The sequence below is a fragment of the Ascidiella aspersa genome, chromosome 6, assembly GCF_963924565.1.
Source record: "Ascidiella aspersa chromosome 6, kaAscAspe10.2, whole genome shotgun sequence".
Classification (NCBI taxonomy): Eukaryota; Metazoa; Chordata; class Ascidiacea; order Phlebobranchia; family Ascidiidae; genus Ascidiella; species Ascidiella aspersa.
In genome coordinates this window covers 30,304,033-30,315,048 of record NC_139452.1, presented here as the reverse complement: position 1 = coordinate 30,315,048, position 11,016 = coordinate 30,304,033, and the positions used below count along the sequence as shown (strand labels likewise).

The 11,016-nt window shown below is 33.3% G+C and overlaps 1 protein-coding gene across 1 annotated transcript; it reads right to left on the bottom strand.

Annotated features, from left to right (window-relative positions):
* Positions 1-1,991: 1,991 nt before the first annotated feature.
* LOC146141220 (deubiquitinase DESI2-like) lies at positions 1,992-9,482 on the bottom strand. The gene is made up of 6 exons (XM_083391287.1): positions 9,206-9,482; positions 8,345-8,389; positions 7,951-8,023; positions 7,327-7,420; positions 5,153-5,294; positions 1,992-3,534 (listed from the first exon to the last, which is right to left on the bottom strand). The coding sequence occupies exons 2-6, from the start codon at positions 8,381-8,383 to the stop codon at positions 3,361-3,363; spliced, it is 522 nt and encodes a 173-aa protein (XP_083247413.1). The 5' UTR covers positions 8,384-8,389; positions 9,206-9,482; the 3' UTR covers positions 1,992-3,360.
* Between the last annotated feature and the right edge of the window lie 1,534 nt (positions 9,483-11,016).

The following is an 11,016-nucleotide window of genomic DNA, read 5'->3' as shown; positions in this document are numbered from 1 at the left end:
TTGTTTTTACGTTGCTCTACGACTACGTAGTGCTAGGTTACATGATTTGCATAATACGCATTGAGTCCAACAACAGCCTGGTAATTTTACGCTTTTCGTCACACATGTTCAGCAGCTTACAACGCAAAATGCGGTCGGCGGTTTATCTGCTGACGAGAGTGGCTTACATCCTGTAACATTATGTGACAGCAAGATTAATTGGTTACGCCGCACATGTTAACTAAGCGATGTTTGTGACACCCTTTACTGTTATAACTGCTAGAGGTTAGACAATTTTGTTAACCTATTTTGAAACACATATTTACTGTAACGAAGCCATATTGGTATCTGTAGCCCTGCTTAAGTGGTACTGACTATTACGGCATAATTTAGCACAGGGGTTCCCAACCTGTGATGCCTGTGACTTTTCGGTATTCCTTTGTAGCACCCGGTATCATGTTACCTATTAGATTATGTTACATATTAAATAAATTCCTATTTTGCCAAACTCGGACTATAACAGTTTATTTAGTACAGGGGTTCTTAAACTGGAGTCCATGGACCCCTTGGGGGTACGTGAGCCAGTTTTAGGGGGTCCATGAAGGCCTAATTGAACTATTAGTGTATATTCAAGCAATCTATTTTTCAAAGAAAGAGTGGGCTATATAGTTATATAAATATAAAACGTTTTTGCACTGAATATATATTTGAACTTTATTTCATTTCACATTCTTTGAACCGAAAACAGCAAATTTCTGAAGTCTGTTTGTATTATGACGTCATCACTAAAAATTTCTTGCCTTCGCTGGTCCGTGCGAAGCAAACATTTTTTTTAGGGGTCCGCGGAAGAACCCCAACTTTTTTTATATTGAACTAAATAGCAGTAAAAAAACACACCAGGAAAACAGTTTACGAATAACTTTTTGGAAAAGAGGTGGATATTTTTATTCGAAGTTCGCCAGGCATCGTGCATTGAAGCGAGTAGAAACAACACAACGAAATTGTGTAGAAAAAACACAAATAATAAGCCCCTGTAACAACAGTACAACGAGAACCTTGGAAAAATTGCGCCGATTTGTCAAAAGAGAAGCAACGTTGAGAGAAACCAGAGTCCAAAAAGGCTGTTACGATATAATGAAACAAGCTTAAGTTTTATAAAAAAAAAACATTAAACAATAGTTTTCACATATTTTCTCGTATTAAAACCAGGGCATTTTATGATTTACTTTTTAGGCGTACAAGTGGGTAAAAGTAATGTTTTTGTCGGTAGGCTTTTAAACATCTAGCAAATTCACACAAAAAGGTCCAGGGCGAGATTTTGTTCTTTCGGCGAAAAAAAGGATCGGATAATGACGTCACAAAAAACGCGCGAAAAGGGCAAGTTGCTTAGCAACAGGGGGGGGGACTACTGACAAGTTGTAACATGATTTAATAGCACGAGAGTTTCCTGAAATCAGGTTGTATATTTAAGTAGTTAGGCTTCTTTAGAAGCATATTAATTTACTTTTTGGAGGAAAGTGGTTGAGGGTTGTAGTAAGGATATCAAAACCCATACAGGCAGCATTTTGATCTTGGAAATGAATAAAGAGTTATTCGAAACGTTCAAAATGATAATTCTGTATGGGCTTTGATATTCTTATACCTCCTTAATATTTTTGATATTCCACTAGGTACTGTAAAAATATATATACCCCAGTGTTTTTTGTATGAGCCATTTTTTTTAATGAAAAACATACTTTGGCTGTTTACGGTGACCCTTGATTTAAATACAACAGAAGAACTGTTTTTCGTAAGAGGCATTTTTTCAAAGTGAAAACTAATATGCCCCACTTAAAATCCGACGACCTACCTAATTTAAATATGTGAATTACCCCACAAAGGCCCCACTCACTCCAAAACCAGCACAAAAAAGCGCACAGAAGTTTTAAAACAATATATTTTAAACAAAAAGATAATAATATTACAAAAAACTTTGCTCGCGACCTTAGATTGAAAGCTTTGCTTTTAAAGGACCGCCTTTGGGTTTCGTGGATGGGTTTTGGGTTCACGAGAGTCTTTTTTTTTTTTGGGTTCGCGAGTCTTTAATCTATCGAAGAAATGGGCAATTTCTACAATGAAAAACAGACTATTAGAAAAATCGTAAATTTAATTTGATTTGATTTTAGTTTTATATTGGTGAATGAGTTTGACCGAGTCAAACTGTTTTATGACGTCAATTTATGACGTCAAGTTTTAAAATTCGACCTTGATACACGCCAACATCGTTTTTAGGGCGCTCAATTAAAAAGTTAGAACCCCTGCTTAAACATAACTTTGTAAAGCAAAGCGTGAAAAAAACGTTTATATAACGCAGAATGCAACAAAACAAAATAAATGCTGAAGCAAATTTGTCCTATGTTAGATTTTAAATTTGTTTGGGAATGTTAAATTTAAATCGCCAAATAAATCAATAGCAAATTCGAAAACAATTAAAAAACTTTTGAAATAGTAGCCTACTTTTAGGAACTTTGCTAATTAATGTAGTTTGTAATTAGGGATGTCCAAAAATATCGAAACGTAGTCGATACCCGATACGAAGTGGTACTCGTCCGATACTAGGGTGGTATCGGTGCCGATCTATGCCAAATTAATACGAGAATTTCAGCCATGATTAACGACGCAGCTTGAAAAACGTTACAAAAACGTTGTTAGTTCTGGGGTTGGCTCAACTTTTTAACAACGAAGCAAAATTTAAAGACCTAAAAAAATTACCTTTGATATCTAATTTCATCTATTTTACTTGATTGGGGAAATTAATGATATAATTTGGCATCGTTTTGTTTTAGAAATTTGGTATCCGATAATAAAGTCAAGTATTGGACATCATGTTTTTAACACTGAACATAATAATAAAGGTATGGTGGCCCTTAGAGAAGGAAAATGAAAACGGGCCACACCACACAAAAAAAGCATTTTCAAAAAGCGGCAACAGAAAGTTTTTACAGCAACAGAGAAAAAGCACCTTTTTCCCCTGTAAATAAATATATTCAAAACTCTTAAGCAATTTTGTTAACGGAATTAAAAATTGCTCAAAAATGAACCCTAACTAGAAGATATTGAAGCACTTTGTCAAAGCAATTGCACGGATTTCCTAAACATTACTAGTATGGCCGGAATATAAGTGGTACAGAATCCCTGGTATTTTTTAAAGTAAATCCTTTAAAAAACACTTAACCCTGATTTAAATTAAAACCAAAAAAGTCTTGACACCTAAAAAAAACTACTCTTTGATAACTCGGCCACATTTTACTATTTAGCAAATGTATAAAAATAATTTTACTAGTTTTCACTTCCGCCACTCTTTTCTTCGTTCGGGTGTTGTGTTATAGACAACTTATTGTGTCAAGTCCTGCGGCCTGATATGTCAGAGAACTGATCTTGGGGTTCGTTGAGATTGTTGGCGAGTGCTACCGGGGTTAACCATTCTTGGGGTAAGCACCTTTGTAGAAAAGGGATACAAGAACTCACGGCTGCGAGACGGTTCACATAACGAGGTATTGGGCGGCCACAAAGAATCTAAAAGAGAAAATAAAATAATTAGTAAACCTAAGTGTTTAAATAGACCAGGGGTTCTTAAAGTTTTTTTTTTGTTTTGCGTGGACCACGGTAGGCAAGAAATTTTCAGAGATGTCATCATTAATTGACACCGCAGTTCAAATACACTTCTGAAATCTGCTGATTTCGGTCAAAAATGTGAAAGTTTAATGAAGTCTAAATACATTTAGTGCAAAATCGTTTTATTTTTAATAAAATATTTTCTTGGAAAAACTGATTACTTCCTAAATATACTCTAATATTTCACAGTGATGAGGTTTGAAGTCACGACCCTCCGGTCATACCAACTGAGCTACACAGGCTCAGAGGGGAGCAAGTTGAGAAACAACACAGCCCCACTGCCTTCTGCATCCTGTTGCTCTAACTAGCCTGCAGTGAGGTTCAAACTCACCACCTCCGGTCAAGCCGGGACCGACGCTCTACCAACTGAGCTATGCAGGCTCAGAGAGGAGCGAATCGAGAAATAACCATATGCCGTTGCTTGCATCCCATTGATAAGAACAACTTCATATGGAGTACATCTACATACAGGTATGTGTGTATCTTTTTAGTTTCATTATAAAATAGAGCGTAACTAAGTGTATTTGAATTCAAATCCTCTTTTTATTATATTCTGCATTTTTTACTATTGGTGAATAACCACTGGCATGTCATAAATGCGGGTAAAACCAGATAAAGGATACAGAACATGAAATTATTTGGCTATATAAATATTCTTGCCAGTCAACATATGAATCTTCACAGTTTGTTTTTTAATGCCATTCTACTACTAATGTTGTGGTTAGTATTTGCAACACATTTTGTAAATCATGAAATGTTCATATCAAATAACAGCAAAGCCCTTTAAAAATCCCTGATTAAAATTTATAGCACTGACCCTGAATAGCCCTCCAATCTGCCACAACAAAATAATCCCACCATGAAATCAATTTTCCCATAAAAGCATGAAGCTTACACAAAGCTTACACCTAACCTAGGATCACACACTGTCAATCAACAGATGGATTAATCTGTCCTGCGATGCTCAAAGTAAATGTTAGGTTTTTAGATTAGATATCATTATTGCCTGATGCAAAATATAAAATGTGCTAAACACTCTAGACTACAATATTTTAAGTCTTCAACAGACTAACCGAATTAGTTAATCAATTTAGGATTTTTAGCAAGGCAAGGATAATAAACAACTAGCCTGTGGTGAGGTTCAAACTCACGACCTCCAATCATACCAGGACCGTCTAAATAATGCCATTTACAAAGATTTCTCCCTTCAGATACTGCAAGTCTGAGAGAAACAACCATAGCACCGTTGCCTGCTGAATCCTGTTTCCAAAACTAAACTGTGGTGAGGCTTGAACTACTGACTGAGCAAGTCAAAGAACAACCACGGCTCTATTGCTTACCTTGTATCATTGACCGACTGATTTGGTTAGTCTGATGAAGGCTTGCCGTTTACAATAATACACAATGCGTTACCGTTAATTAACAATATGACTTCAGAAGAGCATATTGTATAAGTGAAACACAAGTTTTATTTCCAGGTACAATGTTTGTTGGTAAAGCTTTGTTCATAACTTTTTACCTCTGCAAAAGCGGACGAGAAATGATTGCAGTTCTTATGCATGAGGTGGTAAGCTGAACCCTTGAATTCTTTGCCGAGTTGTTCAGCGATTTTCTCCACATCACTTTGAGTGAAGTCGGTCATTCCAAGAACAATACTTTCCCTGAAATATCAAAATAAAAATTTATGTGTTTTAGATTGGCTTATTAAGTAAAGAGTTTACCTTACTGTAAAATTGCACAGTTCTAATATATCTGATTTTTCTGCTTCGTTTTGTATTCAAATAAGAGGGCTTGACAAAATATATTTTTTCTCTGAACTGATTTCTAGTTGCCCTCTGCTTAATTTAGAGATATAAATTTTGTTTATATACACTTAACATTATCAATCTTAACAATTCCTGAAGTTTACAGCGAATTCTAAAATATTTGATTAATTCAATCATCGGCCTATGTCATAAGAAAATAAGGCAACTTCAGCCCACTCAAATAACATTGTCAACATGACAGCCTTAAGCTGGTAAAAATAATTAAAATGTCTTTGTTTAAAAATAGGTTTGAGTTACCGTCATTAATTAAAGTTATTTTACAGATGGTTTCATGTGTCGAGTAAAATTAAACCAAATGCAATCAAACAAAATCAAACAACCGACTTCACAATACTTTTCCAAACACTTAAAATGTAAAAATGTATGGTTTTAAAAGTCATCATCATCTTGATTAAGACGTTTTGATACAAACTTGTGTCCTTTTATTACTGCATACTGCATAATGTGGATGGTATTAAAATATAGTTTCAAACATTTGGAGATTTGATTTGTTGTGTGAAATGAAACCAAATGTCACCAGTTCATTATCAAATAACTTGCATTACAACAATTAAGCTTCCAATTGACACACAATTAACGTGAGTTAAGTGGCGATCCGTAGTGCAATTTAATCTTATTATGTCATCGTTTGCGGGATGTGTCATACCGCTCATGACTAATAGTTGTATTTGGTGGAAGTGGCAGCTTGAAGCTTACAGGAAGCATTCAAAGCACATTGAATACTACGTCCTAATGGTGTGAAAATTACTGCCCAACATTAGCCAAACAACCGACTTGTTTATACCTTTAAAACAAGCTTTACTGTTAAATATAAAGTATACATAGGCAATAAACAACAGTAGGCTTTTAAGTTGGTTTGTAAAATCTTTTGCTCAGCTATTTTTAGAAAGAAACGCTTCTTAGTTACATTTTTCGCCGAACTGCAATATTTTGTAATTTGAATAAAGTGTTTTTTACACCCTTATAAACCGTGTTGTTTTTTTATTTTTAGGTGATGTTGAAATTCAACCTAGGTAAAATATGCACATTAAATGTGCATCTTTGCTAACAGTTATACAAGGAAATCGAATAATAATATTTTGTTATGACAACTCATACAACACACAAAAATCAATGTTCAAACAAGTAATTTAAACTGCTTATGTAATCAATTCCAGAAAGTTACAGTAGGTCAAAGGTACAAAAACACTTCTAACAAGAGGTATATAAACCTTTTTTGCACATTTTGTTTTGCAACAAAGAAATAAAAGAACTAGTAATAGTGGTCACAACATAAAAAAAGGTTAAGACAAACATTGATGGAGTGGGTTCAAAGTACATTTAAACACCCTATTATAAATCAATACTAGGTCACTAGGTTTTTAACAACCTTATGTTATGAAGTGTCTTACTTCTTGCAGAGCTGGCATTTTGCACTCACCCTCTCGCTAATGCCAAAAACGAATTTAGCGTGACATACATGGTAAGTGCTCTATGCACCCATTAAACAATTGAAGCCAACAAAACAATACTTATATTAGCACTCTAAAATATAAGGCAGGTTTATTAATTTATGAAAAAAACTCGGTAGAACACAAATGGCGTACCAACATTTTTAGATTTGTGACTGTGTAAGTGTCTTTTTAGTAGACACAAACCGTTTGTCAAGTGCAAATTTTATTCAATACCAGTCCTGTATAGTGTATACCTTCACTTCGAACTTCAAACTTAATCAGAACATTAAATAATTTTTAGAAGTAATAGGGTGTTTATTTATTCTTTAAATACAATTAAATGGATCACATAATAGAGTCCTAATAGCATATGTTAGCATTTTAAATGATCAGTGTAACTTTGTTGTGATATTTGTTTATTAGAATTTACTTACTTAAATTTAAATGACTCTCCTAGTTCTGTTGTGTCTCTTGGAAGTATTTCAAAAACGCCGGTGAAACTGAACTGGTGTCCACCATAAGCAAACTCTAAAACAACAAAGATTTGTTATTTTGTTGGATAATAATTCAATTCAATTGCTAGATCAGAAAACAGTAATATATCTACAAAATACAATTTTAAATGGGCAGCTACTGTTTTTTATTGCCTATATATATTTTATATTTAATAGTAAAAAATGATTAAAGTTACAAGTTGAAAATTTTTTTTTGTTATTATATACAGCCAATTGGCTACAAGAAACAAAGTGATAAGGAAATATTAACGCTACACTAATGCTAAAATGAGAATAATGAACTTTTTATATCCCAGTCGATTGGCTATTCATTTGACAAAACAAAGTTACATTGTTATGTTAAAACTAATGCTAAAGCAGAAGTTTGTGACACAGAGATGTCACTTCACAACATAAACAGAACTTGTTAAAAGGAATTTCTGTCACTTTTATTGCTATATTTCTACACCGCTGTCAATAACGACGGTTGCAAAAGCATATCTTGAACAACTAGCAGTAACCTTAACACATAGGTTTATTGATCTTAAGTAATTTCTATTTTACCTCTATTGTAAACTTCTACTCCAGTATGATAAACTCCTAATCCGATGTTTGAAGTATATTGATTAATCCAATACTGCAACAATTAAAAGCTATTGATCCACTGTGTGATTTTTAATCAATGGAAAGGATACTGAAGTAAATTAAACTTATATTTTCTTTCAACGTTCTTTAGAGCCCTAAAAAAGGTTATATTTCAAAAAGAAGAGTAATAGGACATTAAATGGTAATAGTAAATAAAGCTCTTCGTGGATTGTGGGCCATGTTATAAATTATGCATGTAATAGTGCAGAATATTAGGTATTTTACTTATGGGCATACCACCAAACAAAAATGTTACACGTCTAATTAAATGCATCACATCTTGTTAAAACATGATTATACAAACAAATCCTACCATGTCATAAACGTTGAGGATAACTGGTGCGCTTGCCATTTTGGTCTGAAAACAAATAGTCCTGATGTAAATTTTATGTACGTAACACACTGTAAATAGAAATTTGTTGATAAACATAACAAAATATGTAATACTAAAGACTTTTGGGCAATTGAGTAAATATATCACATTTAAGTTGAAAAAAACCTGTCACATTTAAAGTCAAAAAGTAGGTGTACAGCAATAATTTTTAGATTTTTTGTTTACAATTTTTAGATTACATTAAAAGTGTGTATTGTGTAAGGCTCTTATTTATCACATAGGTATGTTTATTAGTGGAAAAATACATATTTAAGTATCCAATTCACTTATTCCGATTTTTACAAAACAGAACTTATAATTTTTGCGGATATGGATTAACCACATAGCGCTAACTAGTATATATAACATACATAGGCATTAATTTAATTTAAAGCTTATCGATTTGCATGCTTAGTGTGTTGTTAATTTATACCTTCTGGTCTTAATAGCCAACTTCGCTTTAATTTGTCAAGTGAAACACCCAAATACCCAGACTGACTCGCATTCCATAACGTTTAGGTTGACAAATTTATTGTCCAATTTTACTAATCAAAATCTGCAAGCGCAAGTTTTGCGTGTTTGCTGACTCAACTTTGCGCTACTGAACGCACTTCAATGAAAAATCACCTTCATGTAAATGAACTGGGCATTTACCCCTCACACATGCCGAATTTTCCAATCTGGGTCAAATAAAAGGTTAAAACAAGAGTTTTGTCCAACCTGTTTCTGTAGCATTTGGAGTACACAAACACAGCTTGAGAAATATTAAGCCCATACAATAACAAACAAGTGTTCTCTGACCTGTTAAAGTTGCTCAGTTGGTTGTTGAAAGTTGAGAAGTGCAAGGTCACCACGCAGGAGGAAAAATGCAAAATAAACTCAACCTAACCCAGCATCATTGCTAAGCATAGAGAACATAAATTATGGTGTGATTAATTGCATATTTCCATGTATTAAGCAGTGTCTATCAGTCTTTTATGGTTAGCTGCACCCATCAGAAATAATAAATAGATTGCGGCACTCCTACAAGATTTTTCCATAGTTAATGAACTAGAATGTCACAAAAAACGGAACTGGAACAACACACCAACTCTGCATAACGTAGGAAGTTATAATTGGTTTTATTTTAATTGCACAAGGAAGAAATAAATATAATAATAGATTACCCACCCCAACTTGCACCATAACCCAAATAATGTTAACAATATAAACCCAAGAACAAAAATGTGGTACGATCCTAGACCAACACCATTTTTTATATCTTACTAATATTAACACAACCAAGGCCATCAAGCAATCAAACTTCTGAAATTTTTTAAATTATGTATAAAATGATGGCATTTAGTTATTATCAACATGTGCATCAAACCTGCAGAAACAGAAGACTCCATCAAGAAAAATGTGGAATAATAACACAGTCTATAAAAATGTTTGATAATAATAACACTGACTATAGCTATAGGCACTCTGGTTAAAATTTACTAAAAAGCTATTTACCAGGACACCAAAGTAGATCGAATCGACATATAATCACTAACCGGTGCAAGTAAAAGTGTGACCGGTCAAATAGACTAGGCACATCCTGAGGTTATTTACCCGGCTAACAAAGTAATTTAAATTGATTTAGAAATAATGCATGGAAAATATGCTAAGTTTGGAAATTTAAGTTTAATACCACCACCACCACCCAAACGCTAACCTCAACCTGGACCCAAATCGATAAATATTCACGTATTGGTGCAAGAGCAAAAGAGCGATCCAGTTAAATAACCACTTCCTAAAATTTATTGTCCCATTTAGGGTACTTTTTTTATAAAATTGGCAGTTGTGTTCGGAAATCAACTTCAAAACGTATAAAGTTAGTTTTTCTTGAGGTAAGGCAATGTTAACATTAATTTGCATATTTTTATTTAATTCAGGCATCACCAAATTAATGATTATCTTAACAGCACAAATATCATAATAGCATAATATGGGTAACACTATAATATTCACAAAAACCTTAAATAGATAACAGCGATTTGAGAAAACAAAAAATGGGACTTTTTCTTCCGCATACCACAATCCGCGCCTTTGAGAAAAGTGTTTTTAATTTTAATACTTACAGCTTTGTGCAAATCGACTTTTCCTGGGCATATTTAAATTTTTAATATTTTTTAACAATTTTCGATGATTTTTAGTTACACCGTAAAAAAATGGACTTAATCTTACTTAATGTTCCTAACATTAATTAGTGCCTAGCATTTACTACCAGAGGTAAAGGTTGGTTTTACATGCTTGTAACTTTTTTGCCTTTTTAACATGTTTGTAACTTTTTGCTTTTTTACTTTTTCATCTTTACAATCCTAATTAGGTTGAAAAAACATTGTTTAAAAGGAGAACTTGTCATTTTTCAGCATACCACAATTATAGCAGCCTAAAAATTCATTTCATCGCAAATTTTATGTGATATTAATATTTATGTACCGGTATTAAATTAGCTCACTATAACGATTGGTGTGCGTTTAATCTATATAATGATTTTATTCAAGAAAATGCAATTAATTTTTACGCTTAATTCTATTTGTTAATTTGCCACAGAGATTTCTATTACCATTTGAGAGGGAAATTGA

Bases quoted from the DNA above. Each gene is read 5' to 3' on its own strand.
- LOC146141220 (XM_083391287.1), bottom strand. From the start codon at position 8,383: ATGGCAAGCGCACCAGTTATCCTCAACGTTTATGACATG. The intron at 7,421-7,950 runs GTAAAATAGAAA...TTGTTGTTTTAG, and splicing joins AGTAGAAGTTTACAATAGAG to AGTTTGCTTATGGTGGACAC. The intron at 3,535-5,152 runs GTAAAAAGTTAT...TTTCTCTTTTAG, and splicing joins TCTCGTCCGCTTTTGCAGAG to ATTCTTTGTGGCCGCCCAAT.